General features: G+C 29.1%; 1 protein-coding gene across 4 annotated transcripts in view; it reads right to left on the bottom strand.

The window, feature by feature from the left end:
• The window catches only part of LOC142326235 (lysosomal alpha-glucosidase-like), a 91,293-nt gene extending 79,426 nt beyond the window's left edge, over nt 1-11,867 (bottom strand). For all 4 annotated transcript variants that reach the window (XM_075368542.1, XM_075368539.1, XM_075368540.1 and 1 more), the window contains exons 1-2: nt 11,253-11,867; nt 10,558-10,706 (exon numbers count right to left, since the gene is read on the bottom strand). In XM_075368542.1, the coding sequence (XP_075224657.1) occupies nt 10,558-10,706; nt 11,253-11,816 (713 nt within the window). In that variant the 5' untranslated portion in view covers nt 11,817-11,867. The remainder of the gene's footprint in view (nt 1-10,557; nt 10,707-11,252) is intronic.
• Nucleotides 11,868-12,093: the final 226 nt, after the last annotated feature.

The following is a 12,093-nucleotide window of genomic DNA, read 5'->3' as shown; positions in this document are numbered from 1 at the left end:
AGATGAACCAGTTACAAAAAATTAATCCATCCAAAATAAATCATCAACAAAATAATACATAATTTCTTCTTATAAGGAATTTCACAAGGAAAACTTATTTATTCTTACACTTATTCCTCTTTATAATTCTGTCAATCTCTATAACAGATATAATTATTCAAAAATATCTAATTCTTTCAATTTAAGAGGGAAAGAATCAGCAGGAAAAGTTAAAAACTATTAACACTTCTTCTACCTTTCATGGATTAAATTAAAGAACTATTGCATCATAGAAACTGATATGAAACAGTACCTACCATGTATTTTTAACTTATGTTTTTGCTCAATTCTGGTCTCCAAAGATCCAAAAGAAATTGTTCACAAGTGTTCACTTTTTATATGAGAAATAAATACACAACTTCATTCAAATTTTATTTGTGGTGAGATTAGATAAAATTTTTTTTTCTATTAAAATATAGACATTTAGTCAACTTAATTTGGTTTTAATATTTAAGTATTTTTTTAAATTGGTTTAATATTGTTAACAATACATACTACAGATAAAGAAACATCAATGTTACTACTTGCAGTATTAAAATGAACCACGCTCTTAACCTATCCCGCTCAAAAATATTTTTGACCTTAAATTGATCATAACTCAACAACCAATTTTCATCAAATTTTCACATGCACAACTTCAGATACACTACAGCATAACTATATTTTAATTAAATTATGTAATTGATCAAATAGTTTTGGAAATATTCAACCCACAAAATTTCATATATAGGTATACACATATGTATATAAAGAAAGGCAGGTATACAATCCTTATATGTATATAAGGAAACACAATTTTAAGTGAATGTTATTTTCATACTCTTCATACATCAAAATGTAAAGAAAAGTAATCTTGACTCACAATACCACTCATACCATCACGCAACCGAAAGTAATACCGCACTTTTCTTTGAAAAGTTGGTAACAAAGGTAGAATGAATGTATTTGTTAACACCCAGCTTCCACTACTATTCTTAAAAAAATATGTTTTTCCTTATTTGAAATTGAAAATATTCCTCCTACAACTGATTGAAAAAAAAAAATTAAATACAAACATTAGCAATTTTTTAAGGGGGAACTCCTACATTGGATTCCCTTCGAAGAGCATTCTTTTCTCAAATATGCATCAGTTAGAAACAATGGCTATATTATGATGTATTCCAAACTTCAACTTCTTACAGAAGTAAGAAGTGTTTTTTCTGGTGTAGAAAAAACACTGCAATAACACATTTAATAACAGTGGCATTTTAAGGTATATGAACATATAAGTTACAGTTAAACACAAAAGCTTGGTCAAGTTATGGCTAGGTTGGCCAATTACTATGAGAAACACATAATACATTATAACCAATACAGCCAACATTATAGTAACATTACATTATAATAACCAATAAAATGAGTATAAAAAGTGAAATTGTACAATAAAACCTACCATAAACATTATATGTATATAATTAAATCAGTAAACCAGATTGTAAAAAGTCAGAGTTAGAGTAAGGTAGGATTTAGAAACAAAACAATAAAAAAAAGAAAAATAACTCTCATTCCATCGAAATTTATTTTCTTAGGAAAGAATAATTTTAAGTAGTTAATTATAATATAATTATAAGTATGAAAATCAGATAATACATAAATTAAATAGCAACTTTTTTTCTTTTTAATAGAAATTGAATTTAATTCAAAGAACAAAATATTTACATTAAAAAATGCCTATATAAATAAATAAATAAAAGGTTAATCATTTATATTAAAAAGTAATAAATAATATATATATATTTTTTTTTATTCATACTTTTATAATTTACAAGTTTTGTTTGAATATAAGTATAACATCATGAAAGAAATTTGGTTGCTTTTACGAGAACAATACTGAGAAAAAGTATTTTTCTACTAATAATTTTTAAGTAAATATTGCATTAGTCTAAAAGTAAATAGTAATTTCACAGTACCATATTTTACTTCTGTTGCAAATTTTATACACATCAATAAAGTAAATAGACAACACAGGCATTTTAAACACTTTTATTAAAAAAAATGAAGGCAAATTGCACAACACAAACAATACATGAAGTTTTACAACCTATATTCTGTAGATATTTAATAAGTGGGCTTCAAGACAAGGAGATTATTCCAAAATAAGTTCAGACTCAACAATTTTTGAACCTGATTGAATGAAACAACCATTTTGAATTAAATATTATATTACTTGGGTTAGCTTTTATTGATATCTCTGCTGCCTATTTACTAAGTCAACCAGAGAATCTTACTATATAAATATTACTACCATTTACATAGCCAGTAAAATATGGAAAAATATCTTTAAAAATTATAAATCATTAATGACTCTCAAATTATACAGAAATTATTCTTCTAGACAGTCATTATGGAACTAGTTATGCAAATTTTTGCAAATGTACGTACCAGTGACACTTGCAGTAATGGTTAAGAAATTGTTAATATTTAGTCTAATAAATTTTATCAATGTGTAACTTGTTCACTGAATAAGTCATTTTTATAAAAATTTATTCTGTCCCTAGATTTCATATTGTTCAGACAAGTAAAGATCATAATTTTTATGTAACAAGTGTAAAATGTAGATGTACAAGTTAAAATATTTTTGTGTCTGTTTCTATGAAATAATTTGCAAAGATCAATTTTGTTGTACATAGGTGGTTATATCTATAGGTAGACGTGCATCCATTCTTATAAATGTCAATTATCAAAAACATAATAAACTTTCCAAATAAGTTCACATTTAACCTTAATGCTTTGAGCACTGGCCATTTAAAGGATTCTTCCCAGACCTGGCTGTTTTTAGTTTCAAGCTTTGTTAAAAATTATAATTACACTGATATTTACACAGAATTAAATTCTGCAACTTCTTTTTTATTTTGTATAGTAATGTGTGAAATGTTCAAAATTCATACAGTGCTAAGTTCATTAGTTGTAGGTATCTTATTTGTAGTTAAGGAATGAAAAATAAACTTTTTGACAAACTGAAATGATACAATTTTGTAATACTTGTTAGTATTATAATAGTTTGGTAACATTTTAGAATTCTGTATATAAAGGATTTTCCATCATATCATCTACATCAATTTCAGATTCCTCATCACTCCATTCTTTACATAATTTGTCTAAAATGTCATCACTCTCATAGTCTTGTTTGCCATTAACGGACACAAAGTAAACATCCTGACCCCCCCCCCCCCTTGGGGAAGACACTTGGTTTGTGACAATCCTGGTCGCCACACCATCCCCACTGCTCCTAGCCCTGATGAGCTTTACCAGAAATTGTCTTTTAGACCCCTCTAACCTGATAACACATCACAGTCATCAGTTTGGCCTCTGTCAGGATGTCACTCATGCAAATGCCTTGGCAGACATCTACATCAGTGTATTTTAACAACCTACTATCCCCTTTGTATGGATTCTTCCAACCATGACCATCAACCATAACTTACAACCCTCAACTATCAAATTAACTATCAAACCCAGAATTGATCCTTGCAAGCTCTCTAACTACATTGGTACATGCAGCTTCATACCACGGACAGACAATAAAAGACATGGCGCACATCATCAATGGCTCTATACTCCCAACACAAGCCTGAATTAATCAAACCAAATCTGGCCAACCTATCTCATACAGCACTATGTCCTAATACAGAAACTGTATAACTGCTGATTGGAGAAATCCACTAACAACCTGCACGCTTATCACGAAAAATATCATGTGTGCAATGGTCGTCGGATGATTCAGTCACCTGACTTGCCATAAATGGAAACCTTGGTTGTCTATTTCTTTTATGCGCCCAGAGGTAAGTTGGCCTTCCTTCTTGGCATCATAACATAATTGGCACTCAGTCTTGAGGATATTAATGGGGTTAATACTAGAAATAACAAGGACTGCCTCTCTTGAGACAGTCCTACAGGCTTAATAGATAACAATAGGAGATGCTAAGCTCTAAACAAAATATTCTTATAACATTTGTACCTCATTCGATGAGCCCAAAAAGGTGCAACATACAGTATTACAGCTTTGCACACACCCTTATATAGAACATGCATGGTGCTGAAATTAAGCCCCCAATCAGAGTGAACTGCTCTCTGAACACCGAAGAAAGCATTAACAGCCTTTTCAACAGCATACTGAAAGTCCTCCTTGAATTGAAAATTCTAATCAAGGTTACCACCTAGATACTTCTGCACCAGGACCTAGTACAATCACCTGGCATTGATATGTGAGATCATTGTATAACAGCCAATCTGCCCTTGAACAACATCATCATTGATTTCTCTGGGCTAAATACTATATCTTATGTGGCCAACTCCTGAGTTATTTAGTGTAAACAAAATTAACCAGCAGCCTTTACATAAGCTATGACTAATACTGAATAACATCCAAAAAATTTGAAAGGCATAATTTTATTACTGATTTCACTAGAAACCATAGAAAGAAAAGATATTATATTACACCTCTGGCATTTTTATGAAATCATGGTCAATGTAACATGGCCTGCAAAAGCTTCTGACAGTCAAAGCGTTAAAATAACTATCATCAATCAGAAATTCCAAGAATGCAGAAATTGCATCTGCTTTGTTACAATAATAATAATGAGACCCTTTTTTACATTGCAGAAAGAAATTATAATGTAATGGATTTGACACCTCTCAACAAACAGGCTAATAAAAAATAACTAATAAAAAATGTGTAAATGCCATTGATTTTTTATAACAATACACCATATATGAAGAAAAGGTTGGCAATAAACTCTCTCTCAGTATTTGCACAGATTAAAATTTAGGTCTTTCTCTTATGATCAAACTCAAAAAATATGATAACCAAAAAATATATATTTACATAAATTAATTGATCAAACACAATTAGTAATCCACTTTTAATAGAAAAACTGAATTATTAAAAAAATTACTTTTTTGGGGCAAAATTTAATAAAAACAAATACACACTGAATTGTATTACTATTAGTTAAAAATCGTTAAAAAAATATTAGATCAAAGATCTATTATTTTTTTATAATGATATAAATAATATTTTTTTAAATAATCGATGGATGAGGCATTTACTTAGTGAAAAACATATATTTTTATTTTGCAATTTGTAATATTTTTTATACATAGCAAAACTTTTCTTCTGTTAAATAAAAAGGAAAAAAATTGCCTAAAATTTACAAATGAATGATTATTAAAATATCAGTAATAAAGACATAAATTTTAATCATACAGGAAATTTAAGTTGTAACACATTGCACAACTCCTATCTTGTCAGAAAAACATGTGAACATGAATCATTAGCATAGTTTATATCAATATTAAAAAACTGTATAAAGTACAGTTTTATAACTACTTCTATTCAGTAACATAAATAAAAAAAGTTAAGTAGCACATTTGTATTTGTATGTGTATGCATGCATGCGTTCCTGTTATACTGATATTGAGAAAAACTGGATTGTTAAAAAAACATACTTAGCCTGAGGTTTTTGAAGTTTTTTTTTAAAAGCTTTAAAGATGTCAAATAAATTGTTATACTGATTAAATTAAATTGTTCTTTTATTTAATTTTTATTTTTCTAACATATTCAATTCTTTTGTTTTGTAATACTGAAAATGTTTGTTTCATTTAAAACAGTTAAAATCTACTATATTCTGACATGTTTTGTTTTTAATAAACATCAAAATTTTTTGTAAATTGACCAAAATTTTGAATAGTTTTTGAAAAATCTGCGATCAAAACCAAAGATTATGATTGTATTTTAGTTTCTGTGGAATTTATTCATACCAATTTATTTAAAATCAAGTTCTCAACAAGTTTAGTTTAAAACTTTTATACGCTTATTACCCATCCAACAAAGTTATTTTACACCAAACATAAAATAATATGTTTTTCAACCCCAATCTTTTATCTTTATCCTAGATTTCTCAAAAACTATTAAAAATACAGTTCAAGGACCTATTTTTCTCAATTTTCCTCGTAAGTTTTCTTGTAAAATTAATAAATTTACCCCTTAATTTGGATCCCAAGAATTACAGTCTGGGTTAATTTTAACAATGCACAGAAATTAGGGCGAAACCCTTCAGTTGACACTTGCTAGTGAAGCATTACCAAATCTATGTTTATAGGGACTTTCTTTTTCATTTTCACCAATACATCTCCTGAAAGTTTGTTATATTCTTCATGAATAAACCTGTGTATAGCCTACCAACCAAGTTTTCACCTTATTATAAAATTCTTACAAAAAATTTCTCATCTCTTGCATCTCTTACGAAATATTCATCTCCTCATTTTATACTTTAACATCACACATCCTCCAGTAACACTGCATTACCAAAGCTACTATTCTTTTCCTTTCTGTTTTTCTTATTATCCATGATTCACTGCCATACAATACTACATTCCATACCACAAACATTTAAAAAAATATCTTTCCAATTCTTAAATCCATATTATATACAAATAAACTCTTAAAACGTCTTCTTGCTTTTGCCAGTCTCCTTTTGATATCTGCCTAACCCCACTTCGTAATTTTACAAGCTAGATATTCTGTAATTTTTGCTACATTATGATCCTCTATCTTAATATTTAATTCTTCATTATCCTTCTATCTCATAAATTATTTAAAACTGCAAACTTCTTTTTTCACCTACCTATATCAAATTTATTTAATACAGTTACAGTTTAATAGTTTAAAACTAATACTAGTCACAATTGTTGTTATTAAGATAATAATTACTATTATCTTTTCTGCTAAGATCACTACAGTTTCTATGTTGAGTACTGCTTACTTTTCTTAACTTCTTTCTTTTATCAATTATTGATGCATTTCAGAACCACTCCATTGTCAAAACTAGTATTTTTTATTTCATCTTCATAAATTTCTGCTCCATCGAAAGATGGAGGAATATTCAGCTCCATTGGTTTAGAAAACAACTAACTGGACAGTTAGGTGATTTAATGATTTATTAATTTGTTTTTATAAATAATCAGTATAATCTTAAAGATACATCACTATTATCAGTATAATATAAAGCGTACATCACTACTGTAGTGTACATGTAGTTCATACAGAAAAGTTTTATTTAAGATGTTTCACTGTGCATCTATCAATTACCATATTGTTTTTTATGTCAACTGTTGTAAATGTGCAATTACTGAGTTTTGCACAGTCCTATTCCTATGTTTCATTTGCATAAATCTAAATAAGTTGCAAAAAATATTTGTATATTATTTATGAGAATGATGATAGCTACGAATATCAAGAAAAAGAATATTTTCAAAGAAAAAGAATAGTTTATCATAACATTTTTGTTCACATTTGTTAAAAATGAGTAAGCATCACAATAGTCATTTATCAAATGTCCCTAAGCACACAAAATATGGTACTTGCGTATTAACGCCACCACAGCTACAGCTTTATTTAAAAACAAAGTAGTCAATCGGATTTCGGTGGAAAATGAACAGTCTCTTTATTCATTTTAATAAATGGTTATTTATATTTATTTATTTTATAAATATAATTTAACCAAACTTAACCTACGCTGGCTTCGCTCGCTAACCTTGACTAATTAACACCGTAATTTTTTGAGTATTTATTTAATAAATTCAGTAATTATTGCAATTATTTATTATTTTATTAATCAAAACACTCCTGTTAATTAGTCAAGGTTATGAGCGAAGCGAGCGTAGGTTAAGTTTGGTTGAATTATATTTATAAAATAAATAAATATAAATAACCATTTATTAAAATTAATAAAGAGACTGTTTTGAATCTATGTTAAACTCTATATCGGCCCATTTTCCACCGAAATCTGATTGACCACTTTGTTTTTAAATAAAGCTGTAGCTGCGGTGGCGTTAATACGTAAGTACCCAAAATACAAAAGAACGGCTGGGCACAATCTAGTTTGAAGTGTAAATGCAATGTATTGTGTTTTGATTGGATTGACTTTAAGATGTTCCTTTTTAAACAATAATTCTAGTAAGATAAGCTATTAAAGAGTGTGAGTAGAATTGAGCTTTTAAACCTTGGAATAATCTCTCTATTGCAAGTGAAGCAAGAATGTACCTACTGAGGATGGAATATCAGAAGCGGGTATGCTGAAGACAAGAGCAGCTATAATTGATGTTTGGAATACACCAGCTGAAATGGAAGCATAAAAGGATTTACTGAACTTTAACATAAAGCGAAGTACTTTTTATATAAGAAAGATATAATTATTAGAAAATATTAAGCATGAAATAAACATTGTTTCAGAAGAAGACCATCACATCATGCTCTGGAAAACATTTGAGCAATATCAAACATGACAAAAATGGGGTATTCCTTTTTTAATCAGAGGCTACTGCACAATTACCTCCAACACAATGTAACATGTGAATTGTGAATGTTTTGACTGAAATCAAGAGGGTGGGTAAAATTTATAAGGCATTAAAATATGGAATATACATTAAAAAAATTTTTTTCAGCAGTTTGGAGCAAACAGGAAGAAGGCTAATCACTGAGAAACCAGCTCATGTAGAGATTTTTTGGGTTTATTTGACCTGAAACCAATTGATCATTAGGTAAAATTTATTAATTACTAAAGTGAAAGTAACACATTAAGTTCTTCCAAAAGTTCTGACCACACAAGGAAACATTAACAGGTATTACAAAAGTAGTTTACGTACATTCTCTAAACTACCACTTTCTCCTTGCTTTCTTTTTTTTGTACTATGTATGTTATGTAAGGCGAATATGGTAGAAATTTAAAAGGAAGAGCAGCCTGATAGATTTGCTAGAATGCCAGACATAGATTTCAGCTTAGTTTATTTCAAAACTCAGTCAATTCCAGACCGCATTACAGAAGATCATTGTACTGGAATAACAAATACACGGGAACAAAGAGTAAAATGGGAGCAAAGTTAAAATTAGTAGATAAGATACTAATTCATGGATGATCATTACATCAAAATAAACACTACCAAGGTTAGATGTGATGAAAAAGTCCAGCAGGTTAGGTTGTTTAGGCTATGATGAAGGCCAAAATATAAAACTCATCTTCACAAGCGCTAAAGGTTCTTATTATTTAAACATGGCAATTGCCCCCGGTTATTATTTGTCCGACTCTGTTGTCCCAGTTATTATTTGTCCTAGACACTGTTGGTACTTCAAAAAGAAATCATTATCAACAAGAAATAATAAGCACTTTAAAATGGTAGTGAAATCTTGCTACAAAATTTGAAAATTAGATGGGCAATAAATTAAAAATGTATACCATTATTATATATAGCTATACTTTGAAACTTGGCACTAATAGTAGCAGAAACATGGTGATGATGTAATGATATTTTAATTAAAATTGGCATTACTCGATAAGATGTGCTATCTGGTTCATTGTTTCTGTGTATAGCCAGTATTGAAAAATAGTTGCTTGAAATGAAAAAAGTCTCAGACTAAGAAGTCTTTAAAGTCTCATGAAGTGCTAAACTCATTCATCTGTCAGTAAGATCCAAGACTTCTCATTTCAGATATTAACAGGCAAAATTATATATTTATTACACAAGACTTGAATCAAACTTGTTAAGAGTTTTAGCATTAGAGTGAGTATTTTATTTCAAACAAAAAATTTATTTATTACTGTCTTACACAAATTTTAATGTTAGCCGGATGTACAGTTATTTTTTTTAAAGCATATTAAATTGGTGATTAATATTAACTAACACTCTTTTTTTCTGATACTGATCTTGGGCAATTTTAGACATCTTTTGGAAACAATGGAAAATTTGCAATTATCAAAATGATTATTGTTGCTGGTTTTACAACCTAATAACTTAAAGCACATGGTTATAAAATATCTTGGACAGAATAGGCAATACATAAGAAATATTCAGTGAAACCAATTGTCAGGCAAAACGACTAATTACACATAATTTCTCTATTTAATTAAGCTAATTTTAATTTAACTTTTTTTGCAATAAATATGTTAAATTCAACAAAAGGTCATAATTTTCATTAGAAAATACACTGAATAAAGGAAATAATGTAAATTGTCACACACATAAACCATTATATATTGAAGTAAAAACCTGCATCTATTTCTATAAGAATGGGAAATATTTTCATCAACTTACAGAATAATAAAACAAGTACAGGCAAGATTATACATCTCATATCTGCATAACAATGAGACCATTAGACCTGAACTGGGCAGTAAACAACGTTTTCTAAAAAAAAATTATAGTTCCACCACAACTGGAACATCTCAAGTAACGTTACAAAGAAAACAAAAAGGTATGAAATAAGAATTAATTTCAACAGTCAAGAATGATTTAATTAAATAATTTTTTAAGAATTACCAAACAGTCAGTATGAAGCTTCCCTCTAAACAGGTTAAGGGTATGCCATTAGCATTTGGGAGCTAATGATCACAGCAGTCAATCCAATTTAAAATTTGCAAAAACCTATCTGTTTAAAATTAAAAATGTTCACTAATAAAAAATTACTAATTTTTGAATACATACATTGATTTGTTGTCATTTTTTCTAATAACTCGAAAACCAGTTTTTGTTTTATCTAGATCAACTTGATACTGGGTATTTTTTGCAGCACTGTTCATAACTGGAACCTCTGGATAAGGTGGTTCATATCTTGCATTAACCGGATCATATATCTTCAAACACAAAGAAGAAAAAAGACATTAATATAGCTGCCAGAACTCAAAAAATCAACTGTCATTCAACTCAAATCAACTCATTCTCTGAATGAAACTAAATAAAACTGCAAAAAAGGAAACCCCAGATTACATCAAAGCAATTCTACTGAACTCTCAATGAGTGTAACATATATAATTTTATTTTTGACGGCAATCTAACCATTTGTTAATTGGTTATCTAATCAAATAATACATAAAATGTATGCAACTAACCATGTCCTAAACTCACAGTAATATAATATTTTCAAATCTTTAGCAGAAATTATAACTACAACTAAGATCAATGTAATAAAAGTTTATTATTCTTTACTTTAGATGTAAGTAGAGTTAACAGCAAACAGAAAATCTGAGCCAGGATCGCATCCATTCATTCCCCACTTATAGTAAAATAGGCTAAATTAGGTTTGAAGTAGCCTGAAAATATGCTTTCAGATTTTCTAATAATTGATATTATAATCTTTTTTAAACTCGATATGTATAGACAAAAATTGAAAATCCACTAACCTTTATATGAAGACGTGTTTCAGTTTCGTACTTGACATCAATCTTCAGAAGTTGAATATTGTTAGGGTATGGTGACGAATAAACAGCTTTCATGAAACCAGTTGCTCCGAAATCGGCTACAGTAAGGTTAACGAACTTATAAAGAGCAAAATCTTTGGGAAAATAACAATATGGAATGGGATTCCATTTTTTTACTTGCTTAGGTACAGACCAACAACAACCCCTTTTTTCACATAGCATCTGAGAAGCATCACTTTCAGGAAAGCAGTCAAATTTTTCATTTTCATCAACTAAATCACATTGGGAATTTGCAGGTGCTGGAGGTTGCGCTAACTTAAATTCTCGAACCGAGATCAAGTTAATAAAATTTCTTTCATTGTACAGAAATTTCTCATTGTCAAAATCAGATTCGACAGGAGAATACTTTCTAAAAATGTACATAAACGTAACGTAGCAAGTAGCAACAATCAATGAAGTAAAACATACTACAGGTAGACAACTACACTGTCTCCGTCTTTTATGTAACTTGCCGGTTGAATAAGAAACTAATACTTCATCCTCCATGACTACCACGCGAGACGCAATACAGCTGACTGACGGTACAACGGTTCTTACCGAAACATAACTGCCACCCTAAAGACCTAGATTGCGCATAGTTTATTTTAATACGCTATCTTACGGTATAAAGAAAAAACTATAATATTCAGAGGGTAAAATATATTTTTCAAATATTAAGACCTTAAATAATGCATTTAAATTTATTTTAATAAGACTATTCAAAACCTTGGGTTAACATACAAGGTTGAAAATTAACTATATATCCGACAAAAACTCGCATCGC

Source organism: Lycorma delicatula, chromosome 6 (assembly GCF_047948215.1).
Source record: "Lycorma delicatula isolate Av1 chromosome 6, ASM4794821v1, whole genome shotgun sequence".
Lineage (NCBI taxonomy): Eukaryota > Metazoa > Arthropoda > Insecta > Hemiptera > Fulgoridae > Lycorma > Lycorma delicatula.
The sequence above is the reverse complement of the archived record's forward strand: the minus strand, read 5'-3'. Positions and strand labels throughout refer to the sequence as shown.